A 21,545-nucleotide genomic window follows, 5' to 3' on the forward strand; every position below is an offset into this window, starting at 1 on the left:
ATCAGACACACAGCACAGAGTATACCTGAGACACAGAGACACAACCTACTAGAGAGCAGATAACCAGACACACAGCACAGAGTATACCTGGAATACAGACACAACCTACTAGAGAGCAGGTAACCAGACACACAGCACAGAGTATACCTGAGATACAGACACACAACCTACTAGAGAGCAGGTAACCAGACACACAGCACAGAGTATACCTGAGATACAGAGACACAACCTACTAGAGAGCAGGTAACCAGACACACAGCACAGAGTATACCTGAGACACAGAGACACAACCTACTAGAGAGCAGGTAACCAGGCACACAGCACAGAGTATACCTGAGATACAGACACAACCTACTAGAGAGCAGGTAACTAGACACACAGCACAGAATATACCTGAGACACAGAGACACAACCTACTAGAGAGCAGTTAACCAGACACACAGCACAGAGTATACCTGTGATACAGACACACAACCTACTAGAGAGCAGGTAACCAGACACACAGCACAGAGTATACCTGAGATACAGACACAACCTACTAGAGAGCAGGTAACCAGACACACAGCACAGAGTATACCTGAGATACAGACACACAACCTACTAGAGAGCAGGTAACCAGACATACAGCACAGAGTATACCTGAGATACAGACACACAACCTACTAGAGAGCAGGTAACCAGACACACAGCACAGAGTATACCTGAGACACAGAGACACAACCTACTAGAGAGCAGGTAATCAGACACACAGCACAGAGTATACCTGAGATAAAGACACACAACCTACTAGAGAGCAGGTAACCAGACACACAGCACAGAGTATACCTGAGATACAGACACAACCTACTAGAGAGCAGGTAACTAGGCACACAGCACAGAGTATACCTGAGATACAGACACACAACCTACTAGAGAGCAGGTAACCAGACACACAGCACAGAGTATACCTGAGATACAGACACACAACCTACTAGAGAGCAGGTAACCAGACACACAGCACAGAGTATACCTGAGATACAGACACACAACCTACTAGAGAGCAGGTAATCAGACACACAGCACAGAGTATACCTGAGATACAGACACACAACCTACTAGAGAGCAGGTTACCAGACACACAGCACAGAGTATACCTGAGATACAGACACAACCTACTAGAGAGCAGGTAACCAGACACACAGCACAGAGTATACCTGAGATACAGAGACACAACCTACTAGAGAGCAGTTAACCAGACACACAGCACAGAGTATACCTGAGATACAGACACAACCTACTAGAGAGCAGGTAACCAGACACACAGCACAGAGTATACCTGAGATACAGACACACAACCTACTAGAGAGCAGGTAACCAGACACACAGCACAGAGTATACCTGAGATACAGACACACAACCTACTAGAGAGTAGGTAACCAGACACACAGCACAGTGTATACCTGAGATACAGACACAACCTACTAGAGAGCAGGTAACCAGACACACAGCACAGAGTATACCTAAGATACAGACACACAACCTACTAGAGAGCAGGTTACCAGACACACAGCACAGAGTATACCTGAGGTACAGACACACAACCTACTAGAGAGCAGGTAACCAGACACACAGCACAGAGTATACCTGAGATAAAGACACACAACCTACTAGAGAGCAGGTAATCAGACACACAGCACAGAGTATACCTGAGATACAGAGACACAACCTACTAGAGAGCTGGTAACCAGGCACACAGTACAGAGTATACCTGAGATACAGACACAACCTACTAGAGAGCAGGTAACCAGACACACAGCACAGAGTATATCTGAGACACAGAGACACAACCTACTAGAGAGCAGGTAATCAGACACACAGCACAGAGTATACCTGAGATACAGACACACAACCTACTAGAGAGCAGGTAATCAGACACACAGCACAGAGTATACCTGAGATACAGACACACAACCTACTAGAGAGCAGGTAACCAGACACACAGCACAGAGTATACCTGAGATACAGACACACAACCTACTAGAGAGCAGGTAACCAGACACACAGCACAGAGTATACCTGAGACACAGAGACACAACCTACTAGAGAGTAGGTAACCAGACACACAGCACAGAGTATACCTGAGATACAGACACACAACCTACTAGAGAGCAGGTAACCAGACACACAGCACAGAGTATACCTGAGATACAGACACACAACCTACTAGAGAGCAGGTAACCAGACACACAGCACAGAGTATACCTGAGATACTGAGACACAACCTACTAGAGAGCAGGTAACCAGACACACAGCACAGAGTATACCTGAGATACAGAGACACAACCTACTAGAGAGCAGGTAATCAGACACACAGCACAGAGTATACCTGAGACACAGAGACACAACCTACTAGAGAGCAGATAACCAGACACACAGCACAGAGTATACCTGAGACACAGAGACACAACCTACTAGAGAGCAGGTAACCAGACACACAGCACAGAGTATACCTGAGATACAGAGACACAACCTACTAGAGAGCAGGTAATCAGACACACAGCACAGAGTATACCTGAGACACAGAGACACAACCTACTAGAGAGCAGATAACCAGACACACAGCACAGAGTATACCTGAGATACAGAGACACAACCTACTAGAGAGTAGGTAACCAGACACACAGCACAGAGTATACCTGAGATACAGACACACAACCTGCTAGAGAGCAGGTAACCAGACACACAGCACAGAGTATACCTGAGATACAGACACACAACCTACTAGAGAGCAGGTAACCAGACACACAGCACAGAGTATACCTGAGATACAGACACACAACCTACTAGAGAGTAGGTAACCAGACACACAGCACAGAGTATACCTGAGATACAGAGACACAACCTACTAGAGAGCAGGAGACCAGACACACAGCACAGAGTATACCTGAGATACAGACACAACCTACTAGAGAGCAGGTAACCAGACACACAGCACAGAGTATACCTGAGATACAGACACACAACCTACTAGAGAGCAGGTAACCAGACACACAGCACAGAGTATACCTGAGATACAGACATACAACCTACTAGAGAGCAGGTAACCAGACACACAGCACAGAGTATACCTGAGATACAGACACACAACCTACTAGAGAGCAGTTAACCAGACACACAGCACAGAGTATACCTGAGATACAGACACACAACCTACTAGAGAGCAGGTAACCAGGCACACAGTACAGAGTATACCTGAGATACAGACACACAACCTGCTAGAGAGCAGGTAACCAGACACACAGCACAGAGTATACCTGAGATACAGACACACAACCTACTAGAGAGCAGGTAATCAGACACACAGCACAGAGTATACCTGAGATACAGAGACACAACCTACTAGAGAGCAGGTAACCAGACACAGCACAGAGTATACCTGAGATACAGACACACAACCTACTAGAGAGCAGGTAACCAGACACTCAGCACAGAGTATACCTGAGATACAGACACGACCTACTAGAGAGCTGGTAACCAGGCACACAGTACAGAGTATACCTGAGATACAGACACACACAACCTACTAGAGAGCAGGAAACCAGACACACAGCACAGAGTATACCTGAGATACAGAGACACAACCTACTAGAGAGCAAGTAACCAGACACACAGCACAGAGTATACCTGAGATACAGACACAACCTACTAGAGAGCAGGAAACCAGACACACAGCACAGAGTATACCTGAGATACAGACACAACCTACTAGAGAGCAGGTAACCAGACACACAGCACAGAGTATACCTGAGATACAGAGACGCAAACTACTAGAGAGCAGGTAACCAGACACACAGCACAGAGTATACCTGAGACATAGAGACACAACCTACTAGAGAGCAGGTAACCAGACACACAGCACAGAGTATACCTGAGATACAGAGACACAACCTACTAGAGAGCAGATAACCAGACACACAGCACAGAGTATACCTCAGACACAGAGACACAACCTACTAGAGAGCAGGTAACCAGACACACAGCACAGAGTATACCTGAGATACAGAGACACAACCTACTAGAGAGCAGGTAATCAGACACACAGCACAGAGTATACCTGAGATACAGAGACACAACCTACTAGAGAGTAGGTAACCAGACACACAGCACAGAGTATACCTGAGATACAGAGACACAACCTACTAGAGAGCAGGTAATCAGACACACAGCACAGAGTATACCTGAGACACAGAGACACAACCTACTAGAGAGCAGATAACCAGACACACAGCACAGAGTATACCTGGGATACAGACACAACCTACTAGAGAGCAGGTAACCAGACACACAGCACAGAGTATACCTGAGATACAGACACACAACCTACTAGAGAGCAGGTAACCAGACACACAGCACAGAGTATACCTGAGATACAGAGACACAACCTACTAGAGAGCAGGTAACTAGACACACAGCACAGAATATACCTGAGACACAGAGACACAACCTACTAGAGAGCAGGTAACCAGACACACAGCACAGAGTATACCTGTGATACAGACACACAACCTACTAGAGAGCAGGTAACCAGACACACAGCACAGAGTATACCTGAGATACAGACACAACCTACTAGAGAGCAGGTAACCAGACACACAGCACAGAGTATACCTGAGATACAGACACACAACCTACTAGAGAGCAGGTAACCAGACATACAGCACAGAGTATACCTGAGATACAGACACACAACCTACTAGAGAGCAGGTAACCAGACACACAGCACAGAGTATACCTGAGACACAGAGACACAACCTACTAGAGAGCAGGTAATCAGACACACAGCACAGAGTATACCTGAGACACAGAGACACAACCTACTAGAGAGCAGGTAACCAGACACACAGCACAGAGTATACCTGAGATACAGACACACAACCTTCTAGAGAGCAGGTAACCAGACACACAGTACAGAGTATACCTGAGATACAGACACACAACCTACTAGAGAGCAGGTTACCAGACACACAGCACAGAGTATACCTGAGATACAGACACACAACCTACTAGAGAGCAGTTACCAGGCACAAAGCACAGAGTATACCTGAGATACAGACACAACCTACTAGAGAGCAGTTAACCAGACACACAGCACAGAGTATACCTGAGATACAGACACACAACCTACTAGAGAGCTGGTAACCAGGCACACAGTACAGAGTATACCTGAGATACAGACACACAACCTACTAGAGAGCGGGTAACCAGACACACAGCACAGAGTATACCTGAGATACAGACACACAACCTACTAGAGAGCAGGTAATCAGACACACAGCACAGAGTATACCTGAGATACAGACACGACCTACTAGAGAGCTGGTAACCAGGCAAACAGTACAGAGTATACCTGAGATACAGACACACACAACCTACTAGAGAGCAGGAAACCAGACACACAGCACAGAGTATACCTGAGATACAGACACAACCTACTAGAGAGCAGGTAACCAGACACACAGCACAGAGTATACCTGAGATACAGACACAACCTACTAGAGAGCAGGTAACCAGACACACAGCACAGAGTATACCTGAGATACAGACACAACCTACTAGAGAGCAGGTAACCAGACACACAGCACAGAGTATAACTGAGATACAGAGACGCAAACTACTAGAGAGCAGGTAACCAGACACACAGCACAGAGTATACCTGAGACATAGAGACACAACCTACTAGAGAGCAGGTAACCAGACACACAGCACAGAGTATACCTGAGATACAGAGACACAACCTACTAGAGAGCAGATAACCAGACACACAGCACAGAGTATACCTCAGACACAGAGACACAACCTACTAGAGAGCAGGTAACCAGACACACAGCACAGAGTATACCTGAGATACAGAGACACAACCTACTAGAGAGTAGGTAACCAGACACACAGCACAGAGTATACCTGAGATACAGAGACACAACCTACTAGAGAGCAGGTAATCAGACACACAGCACAGAGTATACCTGAGACACAGAGACACAACCTACTAGAGAGCAGATAACCAGACACACAGCACAGAGTATACCTGGAATACAGACACAACCTACTAGAGAGCAGGTAACCAGACACACAGCACAGAGTATACCTGAGATACAGACACACAACCTACTAGAGAGCAGGTAACCAGACACACAGCACAGAGTATACCTGAGATACAGAGACACAACCTACTAGAGAGCAGGTAACCAGACACACAGCACAGAGTATACCTGAGACACAGAGACACAACCTACTAGAGAGCAGGTAACCAGGCACACAGCACAGAGTATACCTGAGATACAGACACAACCTACTAGAGAGCAGGTAACTAGACACACAGCACAGAATATACCTGAGACACAGAGACACAACCTACTAGAGAGCAGTTAACCAGACACACAGCACAGAGTATACCTGTGATACAGACACACAACCTACTAGAGAGCAGGTAACCAGACACACAGCACAGAGTATACCTGAGATACAGACACAACCTACTAGAGAGCAGGTAACCAGACACACAGCACAGAGTATACCTGAGATACAGACACACAACCTACTAGAGAGCAGGTAACCAGACATACAGCACAGAGTATACCTGAGATACAGACACACAACCTACTAGAGAGCAGGTAACCAGACACACAGCACAGAGTATACCTGAGACACAGAGACACAACCTACTAGAGAGCAGGTAATCAGACACACAGCACAGAGTATACCTGAGATAAAGACACACAACCTACTAGAGAGCAGGTAACCAGACACACAGCACAGAGTATACCTGAGATACAGACACAACCTACTAGAGAGCAGGTAACTAGGCACACAGCACAGAGTATACCTGAGATACAGACACACAACCTACTAGAGAGCAGGTAACCAGACACACAGCACAGAGTATACCTGAGATACAGACACACAACCTACTAGAGAGCAGGTAACCAGACACACAGCACAGAGTATACCTGAGATACAGACACACAACCTACTAGAGAGCAGGTAATCAGACACACAGCACAGAGTATACCTGAGATACAGACACACAACCTACTAGAGAGCAGGTTACCAGACACACAGCACAGAGTATACCTGAGATACAGACACAACCTACTAGAGAGCAGGTAACCAGACACACAGCACAGAGTATACCTGAGATACAGAGACACAACCTACTAGAGAGCAGTTAACCAGACACACAGCACAGAGTATACCTGAGATACAGACACAACCTACTAGAGAGCAGGTAACCAGACACACAGCACAGAGTATACCTGAGATACAGACACACAACCTACTAGAGAGCAGGTAACCAGACACACAGCACAGAGTATACCTGAGATACAGACACACAACCTACTAGAGAGTAGGTAACCAGACACACAGCACAGTGTATACCTGAGATACAGACACAACCTACTAGAGAGCAGGTAACCAGACACACAGCACAGAGTATACCTAAGATACAGACACACAACCTACTAGAGAGCAGGTTACCAGACACACAGCACAGAGTATACCTGAGGTACAGACACACAACCTACTAGAGAGCAGGTAACCAGACACACAGCACAGAGTATACCTGAGATAAAGACACACAACCTACTAGAGAGCAGGTAATCAGACACACAGCACAGAGTATACCTGAGATACAGAGACACAACCTACTAGAGAGCTGGTAACCAGGCACACAGTACAGAGTATACCTGAGATACAGACACAACCTACTAGAGAGCAGGTAACCAGACACACAGCACAGAGTATATCTGAGACACAGAGACACAACCTACTAGAGAGCAGGTAATCAGACACACAGCACAGAGTATACCTGAGATACAGACACACAACCTACTAGAGAGCAGGTAATCAGACACACAGCACAGAGTATACCTGAGATACAGACACACAACCTACTAGAGAGCAGGTAACCAGACACACAGCACAGAGTATACCTGAGATACAGACACACAACCTACTAGAGAGCAGGTAACCAGACACACAGCACAGAGTATACCTGAGACACAGAGACACAACCTACTAGAGAGTAGGTAACCAGACACACAGCACAGAGTATACCTGAGATACAGACACACAACCTACTAGAGAGCAGGTAACCAGACACACAGCACAGAGTATACCTGAGATACAGACACACAACCTACTAGAGAGCAGGTAACCAGACACACAGCACAGAGTATACCTGAGATACTGAGACACAACCTACTAGAGAGCAGGTAACCAGACACACAGCACAGAGTATACCTGAGATACAGAGACACAACCTACTAGAGAGCAGGTAATCAGACACACAGCACAGAGTATACCTGAGACACAGAGACACAACCTACTAGAGAGCAGATAACCAGACACACAGCACAGAGTATACCTGAGACACAGAGACACAACCTACTAGAGAGCAGGTAACCAGACACACAGCACAGAGTATACCTGAGATACAGAGACACAACCTACTAGAGAGCAGGTAATCAGACACACAGCACAGAGTATACCTGAGACACAGAGACACAACCTACTAGAGAGCAGATAACCAGACACACAGCACAGAGTATACCTGAGATACAGAGACACAACCTACTAGAGAGTAGGTAACCAGACACACAGCACAGAGTATACCTGAGATACAGACACACAACCTGCTAGAGAGCAGGTAACCAGACACACAGCACAGAGTATACCTGAGATACAGACACACAACCTACTAGAGAGCAGGTAACCAGACACACAGCACAGAGTATACCTGAGATACAGACACACAACCTACTAGAGAGTAGGTAACCAGACACACAGCACAGAGTATACCTGAGATACAGAGACACAACCTACTAGAGAGCAGGTAACCAGACACACAACCTACTAGAGAGCAAGTAACCAGACACACAACCTACTAGAGAGCAAGTAACCAGACACACAACCTACTAGAGAGCAAGTAACCAGACACACAGCACAGAGTATACTTTATACAATAATATAGCATGTCTTTATAATAGGATACTAATACTTACGCTAGATATCCATCTAACCAGTGCCATTGCCCATCTGTGTGTATCTTAAGTCCTATATAAAATTGTTCTTGTATCATTTCCAGCAACATCTGTAATATAAATAAACATTTAGTGAAATGACAGTGTGTATAGCAGGTGAATTGCAGTTTGTGTACAGCAGGTGATTGGCAGTTTGTGTACAGCAGGTGATTGGCTGTCTGTGTACAGCAGGTGATTGGCTGTCTGTGTGCAGCAAGTGATTGGCTGTCTGTGTGCAGCAAGTGATTGGCTGTCTGTGTGCAGCAAGTGATTGGCTGTCTGTGTGCAGCAAGTGATTGGCTGTCTGTGTGCAGCAAGTGATTGGCTGTCTGTGTGCAGCAAGTGATTGGCTGTCTGTGTGTATCAAGTGATTGGCTGTCTGTGTACAGGAGGTGATTGGCTGTCTGTGTACAGCAAGTGATTGGCTGTCTGTGTACAGGAGGTGATTGGCTGTCTGTGTGCAGCAAGTGATTGGCTGTATGAGCACAGCAGGTGATTGGCTGTATGAGTACAGCAGGGGATTGGCTGTATAAGTACAGAAGGGGATTGGCTGTATAAGTACAGAAGGGGATTGGCTGTTTGAGTACAGCAGGGGATTGGCTGTTTGAGTACAGCAGGGGATTGGCTGTTTGAGTGCAGCAGGGGATTGGCTGTTTGTGTACAACAGGGCATTGGCTGTTTGTGTACAGTGTACAGACTGATTACATATCAAATATTATATAAACACTACATACACATATATATACACATATATAGTCAGACCTCACAGATATTGATGGTTTGGTTCTGGGCCACTGCAATGAAGCAAATAAGACTAGTTTTTTTTTTTGTTTCCTAGTCCATATAAAAGTTATAATTACACTATTTTTACTCAAAATAAAAAGAGAAATATACCCACAATATTGGTGGATATCAAAGAATGACCAGGCTGCTCTCAGGATCCCAAATTAAAAAATCTTTTATTTATACCTCTTCACGCATCTCCAAAAACTACCACAAAACATATGTGATCAAAATAAAATAAACAAAATATAAAACCAGGCCTGGAATACAACTTAGTTAATCTGTTAATAGATATTAGAAAAGATCATCAAAAGGAAGGACCAATCTGTATAGAGCACATAAGTGTAAATAATACACGCTCAAAGTCCTTAATTATAAAGTTTAGCAACAGTTCCTTGAACATCCATACTGCAACTTGCAGGATACTTGATAGGAAACATTACTTGCTCTGAACCGCTTGATCCTCATTCTTTAACAGAAGCAATTGTTGCTACAATGAAGCAGGAGCACTTAGTGTAACACGCTTCTGATACAACTTCACCCAAACAGTGCGGCATACAAAGCTACAGACACTGTGAATATACAGATAAACAATAACTGGCCCAATTCTCACCACTGCGGCCTACAAGTGTGCCGGTAATTCAGACCTCACAATAAAGTGTTGGCACCTCTTAATTAATAGTTGCATTCAACCGCGCCGCTAATTTTAGCCACCAGGGAGGATCAGAATATCCCGGAGAGGCAGGTATTCCACTGCTTCAATCAACAGGCGCCGATTACTTGACATTTTTCACCCATCCCCTTAACTGGGCTGGCACTGGGGCTTCGTCAGATTTTTTCTTCAGTGATAGCTGACTCCTCCTTCTTGCTCCTGTTTCCCTTTATTCCTTAAAGTGCTATTGACATATATTTACTATCGGCTAGATTACGAGTTTGGCGTTAGCCTTAAAAAGCAGCATTGAGAGGTCCCAACGCTGCTTTTTAATGCCCGCTGGTATTACGAGTCTGGCAGGTACAGGTGTACCGCTCACTTTTTTTCTGCAATTTTAGCATACCACAAATCCCCTTACGTCAATTGCGTATCCTATCTTTTCTATGGGATTTTCCTAATGCCGGTATTACGATTGCAGGAAAAAGTGAGCGGTACACCCTCTCCTGTCAAGACTCCTACCGCATTTAAAAGTCAGTAGTTAAGAGTTTTATGGGCTAACGCCGTAACATAAAACTCTTAACTAAAGTGCTAAAAAGTGCACTAACACCCATAAACTACCTATTAACCCCTAAACCGAGCCCCCCCCCACATCGCAAACACTTAAATAAAGTTTTTAACCCCTAATCTGCAGACAGGACATCGCCGCCACTTAAATAAATGTATTAACCCCTAAACCGCCGCACTCCCGCATCGCAAACACTAGTTAAATATGATTAACCCCAATCTGCCGTCCCTAACATCACCGACACCTACCTACATTTATTAACCCCTAATCTGCCACCCCCAACTTCGCTGCCACTATAGTAAATTTATTAACCCCTAAACCTAAGTCTAACCTTAAAACTAAACCCCCCTAACTTAAATATAATTTAAATAAAACGAAATAAAATTACTACAGTTAAATAAATTATTCCTATTTAAAACTAAATACTTACCTATAAAATAAACCCTAAGCTAGCTACAATATAACTAATAGTTACATTGTATATATCTTAGGTTATATTTTTATTTTACAGGCAACTTTGTATTTATTTTAACTAGGTACAATAGTTATTAAATAGTTATTCATTATTTAATAACTACCTAGTTAAAATAAAGGCAAATTTACCTGTAAAATAAACCCTAACCTAAGTTACAATTACAACTAACACTACACTATAATTAAATAAATTACCTAAACTAACTACAATTAATTACAATTAAATTAAATTAAATAAATTATGAAAAAACCCCACTAAATTACAGAAAATAAAAAAGAAATTACAAATTTTTAAACTAATTACACCTAATCTAATCCCCCTAATAAAATAAAAAGCCCCCCAAAATAATAAAAAGCCCTACCCTATACTAAATTACAAATAGCCCTTAATAGGGCCTTTTGCGGAGCATTGCCCCAAAGTAATCAGCTCTTTTACCTGTAAAAACAAATACAATACACCCCCAACATTAAAACCCACCACCCACACACCCAACCCTACTCTAAAACCCACCCAATCCCCCCTTAATAAAACCTAAAACTACCCCCTTGAAGATCACCCTACCTTTAGACGTCTTCACCCAGCCGGGCACAAGTAGTCCTCCAGACGGCAGAAGTCTTCATCCGATCAGGGCAGAAGAGGACATCCAGATGTGCAGAAGTCTTCATCCAGGCGTCATCTTCTATCTTCTTCCATCCGGAGCGGAGCTGGTCCACCTTGAAGACATCCGACGCGGAGCATCCTCTTCCATCCGACGGTGACTGAAAAATTAAGATTCCTTTAAGTGACGTCATCCAAGATGGCGTCCCTTCAATTCCAATTGGCTGATAGAATCCTATCAGCCAATCGGAATTAAGGTAGGAAAAATCATATTGGCTGATGCAATCAGCCAATAGAATTGAGCTCGCATTCTATTGGCTGATTGTAACAGCCAATAGAATGCGAGCTCAATCCTATTGGCTGACTGGATCAGCCAATAGGATTGAACTTCAATTCTATTGGCTGATTGCATCAGTCAATAGGATTTTTCCTACCTTAATTCCGATTGGCTGATAGGATTCTATCAGCCAATTGGAATTGAAGGGATGCCATCTTGGATGATTTCACTTAAAGGAACCTTCATTCTTCAGTCGCCGTCAGATGGAAGAGGATGCTCCGCGTCGGATGTCTTCAAGATGGACCCGCTCCGCTCCGGATGGAAGAAGATAGAAGATGCCGCCTGGATGAAGACTTATGCACGTCTGGATGTCCTCTTCTTCCCGGATCGGATGAAGACTTCTGCCCCTCTGGAGGACCACTTGTGCCCAGTTGGGTGAAGACATCTCAAGGTAGGGTGATCTTCAAGGGGGTAGTGTTAGGTTTTATTAAGGGGGAATTGGGTGGGTTTTAGAGTAGGGTTGGGTGTGTGGGTGGTGGGTTTTAATGTTTAGGGGGTATTGTATTTTTTTTTTAAAGGTAAAAGAGCTTATTACTTTGGGGCAATACCCAGCAAAAGGCCCTTTTAATGGCTATTTGTAATTTAGTGTAGGGTAGGCAATTTTATTATTTTGGGGGGCTTTTTTATTTTATTAGGGGGATTAGATTAGGTGTAATTAGTTTAAACATTTGTAATTTCTTATTTATTTTCTGTAATTTAGTGTTTGTTTTTCACAATTTATTTTATTTTATTTAATTGTAATTAATTGTAGTTAATTTAAGGATTTAATTTAATTATAGTGTAGTGTTAGGTGTTAGTGTAACTTAAATTAGGGTTTATTTTACAGGTACATTTGTATTTATTTTATCTAGGTAGTTATTACATAGTTAATATCTATTTAATAACTATTGTACCTAGTTAAAATAAATACAAACTTGCCTGTAAAATAAAAATAAACCATAAGCTAGATACAATGTAACTATTAGTTATATTGTAGCTAGCTTAGGGTTTATTTTATAGGTAAGTATTTAGTTTTAAATAGGAATAATTTAGTTAATACTAGTAAATTTATTTAGATGTATTTAAATTATATTTAAGTTAGGGGGGGTGTTAGGGTTAGACTTAGATTTAGGGGTTAATAACTTTATTATAGTGGCGGCGACGTTGGCGGCGGCAGATTAGGGGTTAATAAATTGAATATAGTTGCATCGACGTTGGGGGCAGCAGATTAGGGGTTAATAAATTTAATATAGTTGCGGCGATGGGGGCGGCAGATTAGGGGTTAATAAGATTATGCAGGTGGCGACGATGTTGGGGGGGCAGATTAGGGGTTAATAAATATAATGTAGGGTTCGGCGATGTTGGGGTCAGCAGATTAGGGGTTAATAAGTATAATGTAGGTGGCAGCGGTGTCCGGAGCGTCAGATTAGGGGTTAATAATATAATGCAGGTGTCGGCGATGTCAGGGGCGGCAGATTAGGGGTTAATAAGTGTAAGATTAGGGGTGTTTAGACTCAGGGTTCATGTAAGGGTGTTAGGTGCAGACATAAAATGTATTTCCCCATAGGAAACAATGGGGCTGTGTTAAGAGCTGAACGCTGCTTTTTTGCAGGTGTTAGTTTTTTTTCCAGCCGAATCTGCTCCATTGTTTCCTATGGGGAAATCGTGCACAAGCACGTTTAGCCAGCTCACCGCTACCGTAAGCAGCGCTGGTATTGAGGTGAGATGTGGAGCTAAATTTTTCTAAACACTTACTTTTTAGAGTCTAACGCTGGGTTTGAAAAAACCTGTAATACCAGCGTTGTTTGTAGGTGAGCGGTGAGCTGGAACTGAGCGTTAGCACCGCACGGCTTTACCGACAAAACTCATAATCTAGGCGTATTGTTGTATCAGACAGAAACAATTACATATTATCAGTTACCAAATGTTACAACTTATCAAAAACTGGTAACAAACATTTTAATCTCTGTTTTCTGTTTAAAATTGGTCCCTTTAAAGAACTAAAGCTAAACTGGGAAATAGCAAGTCTTGAGAATTATGTACAAGAAAAATTGATACCAAGGGACCTAAGAAATAGATTGGACCCCGGTATCAAATTAAGGGGTTAAATGCTTCTAATGAGTTTGTCATGAAGTGGAATGCAATCTTAACTAGATCTGCGATTGAACTAATGGAATTAATGATTGAAGAAGATAAAAAAAACTGGATAAGAGCAATATAGAAGTAGAGAAAGCATATTCAACGGTTAATATTTTTGCTATAGATCCAGCTTTTGATAGATTAAACAAAGAGTTTCAGCGCAATATTGATAAATTACAGAACAAAATAAAATTTAGGAAAAGGAGGAAATTAATGGGAGAGCAGGAAGATGCTAGAAAATGAAAGATCTACTTCTATAAAAATAATGGTGGAGTGCGTAATTCATATGACTCAGGTACTGATAATTCTGATAATGATCAGGACAACCCCCTCCCCAGAACATTAGAAATGCTTTATAAGATCAAACCCCTTTAGAAGAAATATAAGGAGGAGAGGGAGGCGTACGAGAGGGCGTTGGATGCTCTTCCAACAGAAGGAGAGAGAGAGAAGATACAAGAACAACAGAGGGATGAGGATGATGCAAAGGAATCAGAGGATTTAGAATCAATCCTTAGCAATCAACCCAAAGAAAATGGTTCTTAAAAAAAAAACAATGAATAGAGGAGGTACCTTAGCCCTGCCTAGGGACAATAAGGACAAGCAAACTTTAGATGGCTTAATCTCCCTTTTGGAAGAACAAGAGGAAAATATAACTGACAGTTCTCAGCCAAATGTATCTGGTTTAAAACCCCTTCTAAATACAGGCCCCGCTTTCATCTGCATTGTTGCATAGAAAATGAAATAGGGAAGCTACAAATTTTTGGGATAAACAATGATAATCTTAATAGAGTTGAGAGCCATGCTGCATCGTTTAACTAGCACTCATCTAGTTAACTTGCCACTGAATAAGTATATATTGTGTAGCTGAGTTTTTAACAGGAGTGATATGTCAATTAGAGCTGTAAGTATACTTAGCAGGTTCTGTAGCTTTAAATTTGTAACAAGACTGCTACAAATCTAAAGCAATACTAATTAAATGTACAATAATTTCCACCTGGAGAGACAGAGCATTAGGCAACCTGATATTATTCTCCAAGAAATTATTTAGATTGATCAAACTAACTAAACCAGCTGGCAAAAACAAAATGAAATAAAAATAATAAAGATTAGATAGCAAGATTAATATCCAATGTACACAAAAATAGCGGGCATATAGACCTGAATAAAGTAGATTCTGTTTTACCCTCAAGACGGAGCTTGGTCTCGTGTTTGTGGGGAAATTAACTGGATTCGTGTGTTGCTGATCCCATATTCAGGGCATCTTTCATCTGGTATTAACCCTCGATAACAGGGTTATACCATAACATTAGTTATCATAAATGACAGCACTGGCTTACTGATTAGGCAAAGGATATCAGATCCGTAGATGGATAACTCAGTGCAGCAGCAAGGAAGAAAAAGTTCAGCTGAGACGAGTGGTATGTGCAGCAACAAGTGGCGTCTATGAGATCCGGCTGAGTACAGCGGTACCGGGCAGGTGTGCAGGATACAGGAGCTAGCGTGCGGCATGTGGATGACGTCACCCGCCGAAATGGCTGAGAGGTGGTGATGTCAGTAACTTCCGATCCACTGAAATAAATGCTGGAACTAAAATGAAAAGTTAGGATAATGGTGAAATCCTCAATGCAAGAAAGGTAGCAGGAAGTTGTATAGCATCCACAAGCTTAGGAAGATTGACAGGAAATGTCAAAATAATACCAAGCAAGGTATGCTGGGTATTATCCCCTCTTATAGGATGTTAGAAATTGAGAACTCCCACTTAAAGGAACAGCAGGTGTGACACGGCAATATCGCGAGCGGCAGATTAGGGGTTAATAAATTTATGTAGGTGGCGGCGATGTCGGGGGCAGTTAGGGGTGTTTAGACTTGGGGTTTATGATAGGGTGTTAGGTTTAAACGTAACTTTTTTTTCCCCATAGACATCAATGAGGTTGCATTACGGAGCTTTTCATTCTGCGATCGCAGGTGTTAGTTTTTTTTCTAACATTCTCTCCCCATTGATGTCTATGGGGAAAGCGTGCATGAGCACGTCAAAGCAGCACTTGTATTTTGTGTAATATAGAGCTCATCGACATCTTATCGCACGCACAAGGTGGTTTTTCCAAAACTCAAAATGGCAGCGCTATGGAGGATGAAATAACAACTTTTGTTATGTTCGTTTTACACCCTCTATAGAGCAAAACTAGCAATCTAGGTGACTGGCATGTACAGTGGGGCAAAAAAGCATTTAGTCAGCCACCAATTGTGCAAGTTCTCCCACTTAAGAAGTTGATAGAGGCCTGTAATTCTCATCATAGGTATACCTCAACTATGAGAGACAAAATGTGGAAACAAATCCAGACAATCACATTGTCTGATTTGGAAATAATTTATTTGCATATTATGGTGGAAAATAAGTATTTGGTCAATATCAAAAGTTCATCTCAATACTTTGTTATATATCCTTTGTTGGCAATGACAGAGGTCAAACATTTTCTGTAAGTCTTCACAAGGTTGTCACACACTGTTGCTGGTATGTTGGCCAGGGCCGGATTTACATCTCAGGTGCCTGTAGGCACAAAAACCTGAAGCGCCCCCCCCCCACCCCCCCTAGAAAAAAGTGGAAAAAATGAGGACTTTTTTTTATTATTATTTAGGACAACTAAAAATAAATATTAGATGTAAAATTACATTTTCCCTTTTATGGAGATACACAAATACACACACCAATTGCAATATTTGTTGTAATGGAAGCTACACCAAAAATCAATATTCACTTGACTCAAATGGCCATACAATTTCTATTATGTATAACAAAAACAAATCATGTTAAACTTTTAATGCAAAATATTCTAAAGAAAACCCTATTTAAAGGGACATCAAATGTGACAGTTTGCTGGGCATTTTATTATTGCACTAGTGCTTGCAGAGAAGTGTGTTAGCCTCTTGCAAAAGAGTTAAACACATAGTCAATGTCAGTTCTGAGACAGCAATACACATCTGTGCAGACCCAGATGGGCTCATAGGACATGTTTATTGACAAGCCATTAGTGTATTGCTTTTCTGGAGATGACTTTGACTATGTGCTTAACATTTTGTTGGAGTCAAACACAGTTTTGTGTAAACAATAGCAATATTAAAACTAGCAGCATGCAAGCTCATCACCATCAACAACCTGTGCAGCCAGTGGAAGAAAATATAAAATGTAGGGAAAAAAATCTTGTAAACTCTGATATTTTTGGTACAAACACACACAGATGTTACATTTATTTTGTTCTGAAATATAAATATCATATGATGTTGCTCTCAAAGGAAAACATGGAATGTTGTAGATTATATGTAATCCAGGGGTCAACAAATGTGTTTAAAATTAGAATTTAGAAATTCAATGGGAGGGGTTTAGTTTTAATCTTTGCCCCTCTCTCCTTCATGGTTCCCTCAACTGCTGTAACATATTCCCAATGAAACACTCGACTTTGTAGGCACCTGGCAGCACAATTCTTACTAAAATAAATGCCCTCATAAAAAAAAAAAAAAAAAAAAAAAAAAATTTTTTTTTTTTTTTTTTTTTTTTATTATTGACAGGCAGGCGCCCCTCACTGCAAGGCGCCTGTAGGCACATGCCTACTGTGCCTAATGGGAAATCCGGCCCTGATGTTGGCCCATTCCTGCATGCAGATCTCCTCTAGAGCAGTGATGTTTTGGGGCTGTCGCTGGGCAACACAGACTTTCAACTCCCTCCAAAGGTTTTCTATGGGGTTGAGATCTGGAGACTGGCTAGGCCACTCCAGGACCTTGAAATGCTTCTTGCGAAGCCACTCCTTCGATGCCCGGGTGGTGTTTTTGGGAAAATTGTCATGCTGAAAGACCCAGCCACGTTTGCACACAAAATCTCATGATACATGACCCCATTCATTCTTTCATGTACGCGGATCAGTCGTCCTGTTCCCTTTACAGAGAAACAGCCCCAAAGCATGATGTTGCCACCCCCATGCTTCACAATAGGTAAGGTGTTCTTTGGTTGCAACTCAGCATTCTCTCTCCTCCAAACACGACGAGTTGTGTTTCTACCAAACAGTTCTACTTTGGTTTCATCTGACCATATGACATTCTACCAATCCGCTTCTGGATCATCCAAATGCTCTCTAGCATACTTCAGATGGGCCCAGACATGTACTGGCTTAAGCAGGGGGACACGTCTGGCACTGCAGGATCTGAGTCCCTGGCGGCATAGTGTGTTACTGTAATAATCAACTCACTTGTATTTGTAACAACCAAGATATCATGTAAAATTGAGGATGTGTTACAAGAGTTGAGGATGACAGTACACTATATGCTTTTAGTGAACTGTATAACACTTGTTGTTAATTTTGCCGGACAGCTAGCTCCCAGTAACTGGAGTGCCTATTAGTGGGAGTTGACTTTGGCAGGTAGTGCAGAGGTTAATTGTATTTCAGGATGCAGTTAGTAGAGAGAGTTCACAGTTAAATGCAAGCAGCTTCACTATACAAATCTTACACTTGTAGTATGTTTAAGTGTACTTCAGAAGAGAGTTGCACAGTGTGTTTATGAAAGTTTATACAGCACCTGTCCAGAAGTCGCTGAATGAGATCTCCCCTTTAAGCAAACTGCAGCTGCTGTGAGTGCGATGAGTGCAGCACAGAGATCCGGTCCCAATGAGCTGGGTGAGCAGTGTGAACGCTGTGGTCCCTGTGTTTCCTGTTTGCTGAGTGGCGTGTCACGCCAGGTTGTTAGGAATACTCACAAGCAGACCCTGGATGGGGGAGGTGTGGAGTGAAGTCCTGCTGCAGATATGTAATGTCAGCTCTGGCTGAGGTAGAGGTAAGCTGATAGAGAAGGAAATAAATACACAGTATAAATCCTGTTATGCTGTAGAAAAGGTAAGGACTGGAACTGTAGCTATTACACTTCAATAAACCAGCAAAGGACCATGGGAGGAAGCAGGTTTATATTGGGTTCAGGTAGGAAGTTAACAAGATGTAAAGGTGGTATATAGTATTTGCTTGACACATTTAAGGTGGAATAGGAGGATCATGACACATCCCCCCCCCAAAGATCCATCAATGAGGGATCAGGGTGCGGGACGATCGGGATGGCGCCTATGAAAGAGAGACACCAGCTGGGGAGCCGAGAGGTTGGCTGCAGGCTCCCAAGAATCTTCAGAGGAATCAAATCCAGCCCAATGGACAAGGTACTGCAGTTGTCCATTGCATCGACGAGAGTCCAAAACCGAATGTACTTCATATTCAGGATCCGGCGTCGGGGACACCAGAGCAGGAAGAGGCTGAAGACGAGAGGTATCACAGGGTTTGATCAATGATATATGAAAAGTCGGGTGGATGCGGTAAGTAGCAGGGAGCTGTAAGGTAACAGTAAGTGGGTTGCGAATGGCTACAATTGGAAAAGGACCAACAAAGAGATTGTTAAACTTCCTGCATGGTGAGGGTATTTTTAGATTTTTTGTGCTCAACCAAACCAAGTCCCCAACCTTGTAATTAGGTTGTGGACGATGCCGTAAATCATAGTAGCGCTTTTGAGTAGCTTGTGCATGCTTGATATTGCTTTGGACCACATTGTATGTTAGTTTAATAGAATTGATGAGATCATTAACCTGAGGACAAGGAGTGTGAGAGGATGATAAGGGATGGAAATGTGGATGGAGTCCTGAGTTGATATAGAAAGGTGAAAATCCGGTAGAAGTGTTAGTAGTATTATTGTATGCGAATTCCGCTTGAGGTATGAAGGAGACCCATGAATCGTGGGTGCTAGAGCAGAAGCATCTTAAGTACTGCTCTAGCCACTGGTTGGTCCTCTCACAGAGACCATTTGACTGCGGGTGGTATGAGGTGGTGAGATGTTGCTGAATGGAAAGAGAGGAACAGAGAAATTTCCAAAACTTTGAGGTGAACTGCGAGCCTCTGTCACTCAATACAGATGTAGGTAATCCGTGAAGGCGCACAACCTCTTTGATAAACAGCTCGGCGGTTTGTTGTGCTGTAGGGAGAGAGTCAGTTGGTATGAAATGAGCCATACAAGAGAATAGATCCACTACGACAAATATGGCAGTCTTTCCTTGAGATTTAGGGAGGTCAACGATAAAGTCCATAGAGAGGCTTTTCCATGGGCAATCTGGAATGGGTAGATTTTGTAATAGGCCAATAGGAAATTGGTGTGAAGGCTTAGAGGTCTGACAGGTGGGGCAGGACTTGATATAGGCTTTTACTGAGTGTTTCATGGAGGGCCACCAAAAATGTCTTTGTAGGAGATCCAGTGTCTTTTGTACACCTAAGTGTCCAGCCAGTGTAGAATCATGTGTGAGTTGTAAAGCCTTGTCACGGAGAGAGGGAGGTATATAAAACTTAGAGTTGTTACATAGGATACCATTGTCATCCATAGATAAAGTGTAGGAACTTGTAGTGGGATCCAATTGTTGTTGGGTTTTGAGCTCTGAAAAATCCTTGGACATGAAACCAATGAAGGATGTTTTAGGGATTATAGTTGCGTAGGAAGGATCGGAGTGGGGCTTATGGTCCTTGTGTGAGAGTGCGTCAGCTTTACCGTTTTTTGAACCGGGGCGGTAGCTTATGGTAAAATTGAACCGGGAGAAGTAGAGGCTCCAACGAAGTTGGCGAGCAGAGAGAGTGCGATTGGTTTGGCGGTATTGGAGATTTTTGTGATCGGTGAGAATAGTTATAGGGTGTTCTGCCCCCTCCAGTAAGTGTCTCCACTGATCAAAGGATGACTTGATGGCTAATAACTCTTTTTCCCCTGTGGGGTAATTCAACTCAGTGGGTGTTAAAAGTCTGGAGAAATAAGAAACGGGATGGATCTGTTTGTCAGGAGAGGACCTTTGAGAAAGAACTGAACCGATGGCATATTCGGAAGCGTCAACTTCTAATATGAACTGAGCTTTGCTGTTTGGTAATTGAAGAATAGGTGATGACACAAACAGGGACTTG

The 21,545-nt window shown here is 42.8% G+C and overlaps 1 protein-coding gene across 1 annotated transcript in view; it reads right to left on the bottom strand.

The window, feature by feature from the left end:
* LOC128647634 (C-type lectin domain family 12 member B) overlaps positions 1–21,545 on the bottom strand; it is a 299,612-nt gene that overhangs the window by 42,539 nt on the left and 235,528 nt on the right. Inside the window, exon 6 of the mRNA XM_053700388.1 lies at positions 9,042–9,130. Within this exon, the coding sequence (XP_053556363.1) occupies positions 9,042–9,130 (89 nt within the window). The remainder of the gene's footprint in view (positions 1–9,041; positions 9,131–21,545) is intronic.

This window comes from Bombina bombina, chromosome 2 (assembly GCF_027579735.1).
Source record: "Bombina bombina isolate aBomBom1 chromosome 2, aBomBom1.pri, whole genome shotgun sequence".
NCBI classification, from domain to species: Eukaryota; Metazoa; Chordata; class Amphibia; order Anura; family Bombinatoridae; genus Bombina; species Bombina bombina.